The sequence below is a fragment of the Sitophilus oryzae genome, unplaced genomic scaffold (genome assembly GCF_002938485.1).
Source record: "Sitophilus oryzae breed Bouriz unplaced genomic scaffold, Soryzae_2.0 scaffold_302_pilon_pilon, whole genome shotgun sequence".
Taxonomy (NCBI): Eukaryota; Metazoa; Arthropoda; class Insecta; order Coleoptera; family Curculionidae; genus Sitophilus; species Sitophilus oryzae.
Window position 1 is genome coordinate 553,288 of NW_022146866.1, and position 12,815 is coordinate 566,102.

The 12,815-nt window shown below is 31.8% G+C and overlaps 2 protein-coding genes across 3 annotated transcripts; both read right to left on the reverse strand.

The window, feature by feature from the left end:
• Positions 1-10,530: 10,530 nt before the first annotated feature.
• Positions 10,531-11,294, reverse strand: LOC115884566 (U6 snRNA-associated Sm-like protein LSm1). Of its 2 annotated transcripts, none has more exons than XM_030903186.1 (3): positions 11,174-11,294; positions 10,934-11,118; positions 10,531-10,866 (listed from the first exon to the last, which is right to left on the reverse strand). In XM_030903186.1, the coding sequence occupies exons 1-3, from the start codon at positions 11,223-11,225 to the stop codon at positions 10,693-10,695; spliced, it is 411 nt and encodes a 136-aa protein (XP_030759046.1). In that variant the 5' UTR covers positions 11,226-11,294; the 3' UTR covers positions 10,531-10,692. The 2 variants fall into 2 exon arrangements, with proteins under 2 accessions (XP_030759046.1, XP_030759047.1); XM_030903187.1 differs by having other exon boundaries at positions 11,170-11,271.
• Positions 11,295-11,717: 423 nt separating this feature from the next.
• LOC115884547 (ATP synthase subunit O, mitochondrial) lies at positions 11,718-12,769 on the reverse strand. The gene is made up of 4 exons (XM_030903164.1): positions 12,614-12,769; positions 12,287-12,501; positions 12,070-12,229; positions 11,718-12,015 (listed from the first exon to the last, which is right to left on the reverse strand). The coding sequence occupies exons 1-4, from the start codon at positions 12,638-12,640 to the stop codon at positions 11,788-11,790; spliced, it is 630 nt and encodes a 209-aa protein (XP_030759024.1). The 5' UTR covers positions 12,641-12,769; the 3' UTR covers positions 11,718-11,787.
• Between the last annotated feature and the right edge of the window lie 46 nt (positions 12,770-12,815).

Below are 12,815 nucleotides of genomic sequence, written 5' to 3' on the forward strand. Positions count from 1 at the left end.
GTCATTATTTATTTATTTATTTATTGACAATTAACTAAAATAAATTTTCAATAATGGGTATGACCCCCTCTTGCTGTTACAACTTCTCTCATACAATTTGGTATAGATTCAATCAAGTTTGATATTGTTGCTTGCGCGATGTTAAGCCACTCGTCTTATACAGCAACAATTAGCTCTGGGATAGAGTTTGGGATTCTTTGTGTAGCACGAATTGTTCGTTTTAGCTCATCCCATAAATGTTCTATCGTGTTTAAGTCTGGACTACATGCTGGCCATTCCATAACCCGAAAACCGACTTCTGAAATGTAATCGTGTACGATTCTTGGTGTGTGTGACCTCGCATTATCATGCATAAAAGTCAATTCGTTTCCAATGTAGTCGACGTAAGGTACCGCATGAACTGCTAAAATCTCCTCAATATACCTAGCACCAGTTAAACCCCCTCTCCCGTGCCGACGGTCGTCCCAACGGATGAAAACTGGGCCGGTTCGAGCAGTCATAGAAAGTGTGCCCCCCATCATGCAGAAACCACCTCCATAAGCAATCCGCTCCTCAATGCAGCATTCTGCGAATCGCTCACCTAGCCTCTAGTACGCTTTTCTTCTTCGGTCGCCACCATAGAGGCATATCCTGCTCTCATCTGAGAATAAAACACATTCCCATTGTTCTAGTGTCCAATTGAGATGTTCCGTGCAAAAGGCAGGCGTGTTTGACGATGAGCTTGGGTAAGTTCTGGACTAATTGCGGGTGTTTTGGGGGTCATGTTACTTTCCTTCAATCTTCGTCTTGCTGTCCACTGACTAACAGTCACTCCTCGTGTTTCACGGAGCTGTCGTTGCACCTGAATAACATTAAGATGCCGATTTCTTAATATTGTTGACACAATAAAGCGATCATCACGATCCGTTGTATATCTCTTTCTACCAGTTCCAGGTCGCCTACGAAAGGATCGAGTCTCCTCATATTGTTCACACACTCTTAGAACCGCTCCGCGTATCATATGCAGTTGCCGAGTTACAGCTCTCTGTTTAAGTCCATTTTCGATTAAAGCGATTACGTTGGTTAGGTTGTTAGGTTCCGTAATCTATGCATTAAATTAAAACACTAATCAAACATTGAAACACAACAAATCAAACAATGAAAGAACAATGTGCAAATTTGGATTACAAAGTAACAGTAAAGTAGCAATTGCAATATTTGATAAGTTTTTTATTCTTATTGTCACCACAACACAAATGCCTTTCATTTGTTCAACACAAATGCCTTTCATTTGTTTACCCGTTGTTAGGCATAGAAACGATAAGTACTTTGGATAAATTTATACTAGTATCAAAGCATGTTAAATTGTCTTTGAAACAGCTCTTATTTTTTCTTAGTCTGATAAATAGATTCTAAAAGATACAGTTAAAGTCAAAATTTCATAGTGGGCCGATTTCTATGCACGCCAGTTTAGTTCAGCTGGTTTAGCTCTGCGCCGCTGCGCGCTGAGAGTCGTTTACAGCGCAGCGGATAAAGAATACTGTATCGCAGTTCTGCTTTCGGTCGACAGAGTGAGTAGTTGCCGGAGACAGTGTTGCCAGAACTACTGATTAATCCGTAGTTTTATGGATTTTGGGCACAGTACGTTAATAATACGGATTTTTTTTTATCATTAAACAATTTAATATAATATTATATGATTAAACAAAAAACGGCGTCAGAGTTGGCTTGTAAATGAAGATCGCTGTTATTTCATATGTAAGCAAACTAAACGACTTGTTTTGATCAAAAGAAATATTCAGTACCTATAAAAGAATTTTTATTTTTGTTGTTTATTTTATTCTATGTTTGGCACGAATAAATTTTCAATATATAAACGCGAATTTTTCATCCAAAAATATTTTCGTCAAATGTATTACAGATATTACACATTTTAATATGGCCACACTGTCGCTTTTAGTTCTACACCGTCTTAGATATGCCTTCGCTGGCCGAATTAGAGGAAATAAGTGTTTTATGCGTTGGCCGCAGAACGATTGGTGTCTCCACCGTACAGCACTTGAGACGTAAGGGGAAATCAGAGCAGCCTTGTCACGAATTCGCCCATTGGGTTGTCTATCTTCCCAATTCTTTCAATCAACGGTAGTACGACAAATCACTGTTTGTGTTGGGTATTTAAAACATATATTTTTTTTTTCTTTGATATGAATAGTCGTCGATTCAGAAATGGGTGCTTCACTTAAAAAAATAAAAACTAACACGGAATCAGTTAAAAATTTTCTTTCTACAACGAATGAAATCAATCTTCCTTAAAAAATCGTATGAGTGCAAGCGAGACAGATACAGAGACGATCGAGCGTGTGAATATGAGCGAAAAAATGTTTAGGTATACTTAAATTTATGAAATACATTACTATTTGTACGGAATAAACAAGTAAAAAACATGAAAATCTTACTGCCGTATAGAAAAAATATATTATTAACATTAATAAATGGGTTCTGCTTACAGTAGTAGTGAAATAAATATAAAAAATATGACGTGTTGTTACTTATACCCGTTAATGTTACATGAAAAAAAAAATAACTCGGAACAAAGAGGTTAATTTTATTGTTAATCGTGTTATTTTTTACAAATTGAGAACGCAAGAGCAGAACAACAAAAAAGGATTATTTTTGTTCTATATGTTTCAGAGTTTATTAGTTAGTTATATCAAGGTTTATCCATATTCAATCGATATATCGTTGCCATCCCTGGAAATTTTTTTAGAACTATCTGGTATAGAATGACTGTGTTAATAACTAATACAAAGTCCAATAATCCAGAATTAAGGCATAATAAAGCATTTAACTTCCGCGCAAAGACAGTTGTTTGTGGGTTAAAAAATCTGGAATAGTTCTCAATAATAGGTATATAGCAATATTTTGACACATTATATACCAGGTAATTGTAAAAAATTGGAACTTACATGAAAACTTTATGAAGAACATAAATATGTCGGCTTACAAAAATAAGCTGAAAGGTATGGGAGGTTTCTGTTGTTTTTCTCTTGGTAATTCTCAATTATTTTCGATTGTGTATAGTTTTCTTATCATGTAGGTATGAAGCTATTGTAATTTGGAGAAAAGCTGTAAAATTCTTTTTACGGTATTTGAGTCTAGACATACCTAGATACCTGCTATTGCTGGGTGCGTGGCTCACTCCTATAACTTTTTTTATTTTTTCAGATAAAAAAAACTAGATTTGGTATGCTAGTATATGACATAAATTAGGATTGATTGACGTATTCTTTACGGTCACTTCTTGTTTCACCGGAAATGACTACAACTGTTGATTTTTATATGACACCCTCGTTATTTTTTACTTTATTCGATAGAAAATGACACTCTGAATAGAATGACGCATCATATGTCAACTTTTGACATATTCGCTTAAAAAAAACATCATATTTTAAATTTCAATCTAGAGTGCTATTGCTGTGTTAAAAACACTAATTTTTAATCAAGGAGCCTTGGAAAAATAGATTTGATAAAATAAATATGAAATGAAAAAATAATAAAGTTATAGAGGTGAGCCACTTTTGAGACGTACCCGGTATATGATAACTACTAAAAATAAGAGATTATATTTTTATGTCATAATTTCTCCTGAAATAACAGAACCTCTTCCATATCCTCTATTAAATAAACTAAAAAATCTCTAATCTCAAATACCGTCATTTAATATTAAGTTGTTACTGTACTTTATTGTTTAAAATATGAAATCATGTTAAAATGTTATTAAAATGAAATGTATGTAAAAGTAATGTCTAAAATGTGCTAAATTTATTGGTAAACAAAACGCATATTGCGATTTAAACTCGTACTAGTAATTAATATAAATTAAAAAATCGCAATTTTAATATTAAATAGGCACAACATCTGTACTCCTATAAAAGTAACGAGGAAATTAAAGAGTACCCTATAAAAATGTCGTCATATCTAGTAAAAAAACTCTTTAGTTTCCTCTAAGTGTATGTTAATAAACAAATTTTAAACTTTCTAGCCTAAATTCCTGATGTTCTACTACTTTTGAAAGTCATGGCAACGTTGTGGTCAAATCAGGCTAAACGTGAGCAAACAACTCTAGTTGTCTTAAGATAATGTTGTATATTGACATAAAAACTGCTTAGCCTGCAAATTCCAGGCGTTGTTATTTTTAAAAGTTGTGGCAACATGGTGAATTGATTTAGGCTAGACAGGGTGACGTCACAAAAATGTATTAACGCGGCCTTCGAAAACCGAGTCCATTTTTCTTTGATTTATAGGCCGAATAATATAAACTATAATTATAAAAATCACGTAAAATGGCCAAGCCTATTTAAACATAGTAAACAATATAAAAAAACACCAAGTAAATAGATGTAATGTTTAAAAAATATGAAAACTCTGAAAATTGAAGTCTTCCCGACAATTTTTTTTAATTAAATAAACTCATTTTATGGTAAGGAGTTAAAAATAATTAATAAATATTTTATACTTTCTTGCGCAAATTCAAGAGAAAAAATGCAAAGTAAATAGAATTATACATAGTAGACCATGTGCCATCTAGCCACGTTTTTTGACCGGTAACATAACATAGTAGGCAACATAGATGCCGTCATTTCACATATTCAGATATAATATTCTTTAGTTAAACTGAGAAGAAACGATGAAAGGGTAATAATTAATTTTTAATAAAGATTGTTTTCAAAGTCGAAAATTTAACGTAATGTATAATATTATTATTTTATAACGTATAAAACTATGCTTTTTAAAGCTCATGTCAATGACTAAAGAATACGAGGACATATACAATGCCCATATACAGGTTGCAGGATAATTTGTGATGTTAGACGCCATCATTTTGGATGCAACGAATGAGCCATCAGCGACAATTTTAGCAATTTTTAATAGTTTGGGTGTAGTGAACTTTGTATAAACTTTATTACAATGGTGATTAGTTGTGCAGCTTTCAAGTGTAAAAGCTGCAGGCTGAAGTGATAAGAAAGGGCTAGGCGTTACGTTTCACAGGCAAATAAACAGTCCACTTCGCCTTTTTAGCGTTTTTTATTGAATTCGATTATTATTTTTGCGATATTATATGTACTTGATAATATGTGCTATACGTCGATACTAGTTTTGTACCTTTTGTTAACATTTTAATACGTTTTTTTCGTAATTAATTAGTACGATACTCCCACATACACCATAGGCGTAGTCCAAAACATTTATCAAAAAATGTAAATATCTCTTCATGTAGCTATGTTAAGAAAAATATGAGCCACGGCACTGTTTGGAGGTATGGTTATTAGTCCTGGTATTCTTTAGTCATTGGCTCATGTGAAGGATAAGGGAAAGAACCAACGATATCCAATGAACAATGATATCAAACAATGTCTAGATAATCACATATACAGTAATGTCATACATACTTCATATTTTTTAATAAACCGGGTGTTATTCAAAAATGACTCACCCCGACAACTTTTTTATTCTGTCAGATAAAAAAACGAGATTTGGTACGTATGTATGTATATGATTACATAAAACAGAATTAATTGACGTATTCAATTATTTTCGGTCACTTCCTGTTTCACCGGAAATGGCAACAACTTTTGATTTTTAAATGGTAGGTACCTTCGATATTTTTTTTACTTTATTCGATAGAAAATGACATTCTGAGTAGAATGGCATCGCATATGTCAACTTTTTTCCTAAATATGCTAATGAGCAACCATTAAAAAAAATGACTTATGATTAATACGATTTGAGCATTTTTTAACCGGCCAGGAAAAGTCACGAAAAACATTGGAGGATCAAATCTATTTTTCCAAAGCTCTTTAATCAAAAAGCATATTTTTTCATAGCCATGTCACTCTAGATTGAAATTTAAAATACTATTTTTGTTGTTGTGATCGAAACTACTTGAATATGTCAATGAATGGCTGATTTATGTCATATTATGTCATATACATACATACCAAATCTCATTTCTTAGCTGAAAAAATTAAATAGTTATAGGGGTGGGCTACTTATGAGAAACAGCCGGTATGACTTAAAATTAACTAATACATATAAATAGAAAAAATGAAGAACAAATATGTGGGGTTCACTTCTTCAATTTAAATTTAAATGCTCCTTGTCATCTAACATGTATAGTTGGCATATACCTAAATATACAAGGTGTTTCTGGCACTGAGCTTGTATTAATAATAAAGAATATCAAGATTCTACACGTACCCAGTATTTATACTGATTACTATTTTTTTAGTTTAAACACACACAATAATATTATTAGATATTTTCATTAAAAAATATATTAAAAAAAGTTTAATACAAACATCACATAAGTATTGTAAGAGAATTTATTCTGAGACGATGTGTAATTTAGATTATAAACTTGGTGCATTCTCCGCCTGTACTGCCACCATCCTAAACAACCGAGTTATATAAATACAAGAGTTTATAGCAAGTACACACGAAAAGGTATTAGGAAGTGCAATTAGAGAGAAATTTAAAAAATAAATAAACAAGTAAATATTTTGATATCTTCAGAAGGTCTAACGGGCTTATTCAAACTAATAAAACTTTTTAAATTACTTAGTTGATTAAAAAGAAGCATACTATTAATATTGATTACATTACATTTTAGCCTCATAGTACTGTATATCGATTTAATTGATTATGTAATTGGCATTTTGTTTACTCACTTGTTTCGTCGAATCTAATTTTGCTTTTGAGCTGTTATTGCACCCAACAAACACAATACGCAATTACGGTCTCCTTTTTGGAAATCAACAAATTTGTCACAACACAACGCGTCACCCAATTCAGGTTCTTTTTCACATGATTTTTACCATCCGAAATAGCGTTACATCACACAAACTCCGTAGCTGACAATTTTATAGTTTCAATATCTGCAATGGTAAAAACTAAAATCGTTGATTGAATAAATAAGAAGATGCGCAACCTTATGGGCGATTTCGTGGCACAAAACCTGTCTGAGATGTAGCTGGCGTTATCCTTAGTCTGTCCGAGAATTCCAAAATTTAGTTAAGCTCTGCGCCGCTGCGAAAGAATACTGTACCGTAGTTCTGCTTTCAGTCGACAGAGTGAGTGGTTGCCGGAGACAGTGTTGTCAGAACTACTGATTAATCACTACGTTAATAATCATCACTACGTTACTAATACGGATTTCCTATCTTTAAAAAATTTAATCTAATATTATATGATTAAACAAAGAACGACGTCAGAGTTGGCTTGGAAATGAAGATCGCTGTTATTTCATACGTAAAATATTATGGTAAATGTCAATAATCGTCAGTTCCAAGCCAACTAAACGACTTTTTTCGTTCATACGACATATTCAATAGGTACCTATAAGAGAATTTTTATTGTTTGTTTTATGCTTAATTCGAATAACACATAAACGCGGACATTTCATTCAAAGATGATTTCGTCAAACGTTCTACAGATATTACACATATGGCAACACTGTCGGTTTTATATCCACACCGTCCCCGATATGCCTTCGCTAGCCGAAATAAGTGTGTTATGCGTTGACCGCAGAACGATTGGTGTCTCCACCGTACATCACTTGAAACGTAAGGCGAAATCAAATCAGCCTTGTCACGAATTCTCTCATTAGGTTGCGTAGCTTCTCAATTCTTTTAATCAACGCCAAAATATACTATTTCAATGCGATCAACATGAACGGTAACCGGGACGGTGTACAATAAAGTTAGTTGGACAGTTCTGATTTCTGCCGTACCAAGCGCTGCTGTCGGAATTTTAAAAATCGGTGAAAATGCACCAAGCCTATTATACTTATTAGAAATAACTAATTCAAACGTTTTTAATTTATTTGTTTGCCTTTTGCAAGTTTTGTTTTTTACTTTGCCAAAATTTAGAAAAAATACAGTTATTTAGAAACAACTAATTCAAGCTTAGTCAGGAAGACTGCATATATGGTCTCGAATTCGTATAATAGTTATATCAGAATGTGTCAAATAAGTAAGAAAAAGTGTATTGAAGTTCTTGAAAGCGCTACTATCTGTGCCACAATTTTTATGTTTAATATTTGAGAAAAAAAAAACACTTAAATAAAACAGGGTAACTTATGTAAACAAGTGCGTAACGATATGCAGAAATCCCTCAAAAAATCCCTTATAAATAAAATTAATCTTTGCGAGATCGTTGAAATATATTTTTTATTTTAATCCAGGATTTTTTTAGGTCATTATATGACGTGCAAAATTTCTCACCCTGTATATTTCACACCCATCTTGTTATTTAGATATAAAGAGAAATATTTTAGACGTTTGAACGAATACAAGAAATACACTTTTTTGTTGTATTTTCGATCAAACTCGATTAATGAAATATATGTAGAGGTATATTCAGGGTGTATTCTTCAAATGAGTTTATACACTTAATAATACAAATTATATTTACATTAATAAAATGATATAGGCAAAAAAAACTAGGTATTTCGTATTTAATCCTTATATTGTTATTTCTGTGCTTATTGTTATACAGGGTGGTCTAAAAACTGTATTCCGTAAACTTCGGCAGCATATTCTGCCAAATAATGTATGTCCTAAAATGCTTAGTTTCGGTGATACAGGGTGTAGAAGTGTCATTTTTATTTCGATTTTTTCCAAATAATTTATGAAATAACGTCAATATTTGTATGAAAATTGGTGTCTGCGAGTTTTGTGACATGAGAAATTTGATTTTGATGTCAATATGACCCCTAGTTGTAGAGGGCGCCGCATACATATTTTTTAACTTGTTTGAAGAGTAATAAATTTTCGTCCGTACCTGTATAAAACTACTGAGTGAAAAAATATACATTTACGATACCCATATAGATATCACAACCCCCTATCATCAATGACATAAATTAACAACAATTAAAAAATGTATGATTAATTTAAAAAAATAAAAATTTCCCTAATTTATTATTTCAGTCAAATAACTATCTACTCAACGTGTTTATTTTTTGTCAATAATGACATGTATTGACTATTTCTATGCTAAATATCATGAGAACGGTTGCTCATAGCGATTTTTACCAAGAGACACTTTTTACGTATAAAGTCAAGGAAATGTATATTTTTTCAATCAGTAGTTTTATACAGGTACGGACGAAAAGTTATTACTCTTCAAAACATTTAAAATATTGCCATCAAAATTAAATTTCTCATGTTAAAAAACTCCCAGACACCAATTTTAATCCAAATATTGCCGTTACTTCAGAAATTTTGAAAAAATCGAAATAAAAATGAAACTTCTACGCCCTGTGCTCCAAAGCTAAGCATTTTAGGACATACATTTATACTAAGTTTTTTACTTATTTTTATCTGCAGAATATGCTGTCGAAGTTTCTGAAATACAGTTCGGACCACCCTGTATATCTTACAGTATTTATAAGTAGGTACCTACATAAATATCTCTTTCAATAAAAATAAATGAAATTTATTTAAAATTCGAATAAGCTTTAGTTGTAGAACTTTTATTTGCATTATTTTGCTTCACCCTGTATATGCTCTACGAGATTGAGTACTGCGTTATTTAAAATAACGAAATCGGCTTACAATACACCTTGTACAATCGTTATTATTTTTTATTTGTAACAGAATAATGACAAATCGATAAATTTACTAATTTGTAGCCCTATTTTGGGCCTAATAATATTTCTTGCTAGATTTTAAGAAACATATAGCGGCTAAGAGGCTTTCTTTTGGGATTTTTCTCTTATTTGGAACTTTGATGACTTTGGGAAGTTAGGTTTGTCTAATTGAGCGACCTCGATCGTTTGAAAATTCCCAACAGAAAATTTTAGAATTTTTTTCACTTTTTTATACACTCATATTGTATAGAAAACAAGAAACAATTCTTGAGATCTAGCATATTGTACGTCCACGTTCAGTTAAACAGAAGTTTAGTACTTCACGTGGACATTTTTAAAGTAACGACTTCATCTCGAGGAAGGCATCCATATTATATAGGCTAAAAGCTCATGTTTGTTGTTATAGATTAAAAAATTGGCCTGTGTCCCTTTCCTCGAGAAGAAAAACGTAAATGTGCGAAATTGTATTTCGGAAAAAAGAAAAATACTCATCTTCATATGTTATTTGTTAAAATTAACGCTGTTAAGTACTGTTAAGATTTAATATAATATGGTCGCGATTTGTAACATACTGTATCAAATGCTCACATGCGACTAGACGATTTAATATTAATAAAAATGTAATTCCATAGTACTTACCCCGATTTTTATTCCTCATTCACCTGAAAGCCAAGATTTTCCAACAAGTTCATTTCAATATTGACAAAAATACATTTTCCTGTTATAATTAATTTCTTTGTTTCTTGACAATGCATTTAATTTTTATTTTTCTATGGCACACTAGTCTTTCTCTCTACTTGTTCTATTTTTGAGTTCTAGATTTGAAATAAATTTATCACTATTATACTTAGGTACCTTTTTCTTTCAAAATTCTAAAAACATTTTTTAACAAATTCAGATTCCATCATAAAACATATTTTTATTTCTATTTCATACACAAATTACAAATAGGTAAGTAAAAAATTTCAAAATATAATTCTTCCTTAGGAATATAAGAGATAATAAAAGTAACAAATGAAGATATACTAAATAAAATAATTCAATAATATTAATTTAATGCTTTAATATAGATCATCTTGTACTAAATCAGCGTTAATTTGCAGTCCACGTTCTTTTAAAGCTTTTGTTATCAGACGATGCTTTTCGATTTTCAATTCTTGTTCTTTACGTTGGGCATCTAAAATATCATCTACCGAAACCTCTGTTAAAGGCAATTTATCTTCTTTCTCTGTGTCCTTAAATAATGTAAGTTACTTAAAATAACCCCTAAAGTTTACTTTTCTGGGAAAGCTTTATACTCACTATTTCACCTAAAAGGACAACATTTTCACCCCTGACAATAAAGATACCTCTGGGTATATCACCGTATTCCTTTCCTACGTGAATTCTTTCTATAGTTCTGTGTAAAACTAAATTGGCAAATTGATCAACGCTTCGTAAATACCCTATGAGTGTTCTACCATCGCGTAACAATACCATAAGTTTTTCTGAAACAATACGAAGTAACTCTGATAAGATGTTTTTTTTATTAATATAACTTACTGTCCAGTTCATCCAACAAGTGTGCTGTTCCTTCTAACTCTGGTTTATTCATTTTTAATTAATAAAAATTCTTGTTTATAACATCAATGCTATCCATTAGGATTTATAACCTTAATCTTTCTTAGAGATGAGTAGAACCGAATCGATGTATCGAAAGAATCAAATCGATACCGGACTCCCGAATCGATTCTTGGTATGTCTTGAGTCTTGAATATTTCCCTTAATACTCCTATTCTTTGAATATTCCTAAGAACGTAAGAATCTCTCGAATCTGGAGCTGACAAAAAATTACCATAATGAAGTTAAGTTATGTTTAGAAAAACAGAGAATTATTATTGTTCTCTAAAATCAACTTGTTTTGATTTTTGACCATCCCTAACATTTTTCCGATTCTTCTTTTTATAATTATAATGGCCCCGTGGCATATCTTGAAGCATATATTTAAGAGAAGTCAAGGGCAGTAACTTTTTTACAATAAAAGTATATGTATCAGGGTAATTTACTCAATAATTGTAAATCATATATAAATTTAAAAGGAGGTATATAAACTTTTAACTATTTATTTTTATTTCTATTATGGTACAAATAATAATTACACAAAACAATTGTTCTTTTTAAACTGGTGAGCTGATAATGTCAGAATAATTCTTAATTTTACTGGCAACAGACATGTCTACATATCTGTCTCCGATGGAAACAACCATTCCTCCAATAATGGAAGGGTCGATCTTTGTAGTTAATTGGATGGACTGTCCAGACTTCAGGAAGGCTTTTAAGACACCTTGCAGCTTTTGTTTCTGATCAGCATCCAATTCCTTAGCTGTCACCACCTCACATTGAACCTGCAGGTATAAAAATATTAAACATATTCGTTAAAATTAATCAAAATTATTTACTTCTCCTCTATGTGCAGCCATAAGTGTTTTAAATGCGTTGATAACACCGTCCAAGTTTTTTAAACGACCATTCTCAGCTAAAGCTTGAAGTAAGTTAGCAGATTCAGGTTTCAATGAAACCTTTGAAGCTACTGCTTTCAGAGCATCAGATTTTAAGTTTCTTAAAGAGAAAAAATACTTTATTAGGTAATGGCAGACTAAAAAATGTTTTTTTTACCTCTTGATGGTAGGATTTATGATAAATTCCTTGAACTTGGCATCGGTTTTCAGACTTTGCTGCAACTTTACCAGATCCTTTTCGACAGCATCCAGAGATTTTTGTTTGCTGGCAGCTGAATATAAGGCTGTGGCATAACGGCCGTCGATGCCGAAAATCTGTACTGGAGGTTTTACTAGCTGGCTTGCTACATTTGAGGTACTAAATTGCCTTATCTATAAAATATAGGGATGAAATGACATAACATTAACCTCACAACGATTATATAACAAGGGGATATATTTTAAGCATTTATTGTACAATAGCATTAATGTAAAAAGAACTTACAGCCATAGACAGTTTTTGAGATGCCATTTTAACAGTACCTAAGTTTATTCTATTTTTTTTTACTAATTAAACCACCAGCACAAAAACTAAATTATCAAAAACTCAATCTGTCAGTCCAACACTGTTGTCAAACTTGTCACGACCTGTCACGTTGACTTTCAAATATAATTAAATGCAGCGTTGTCATGTTTATCCAGATATT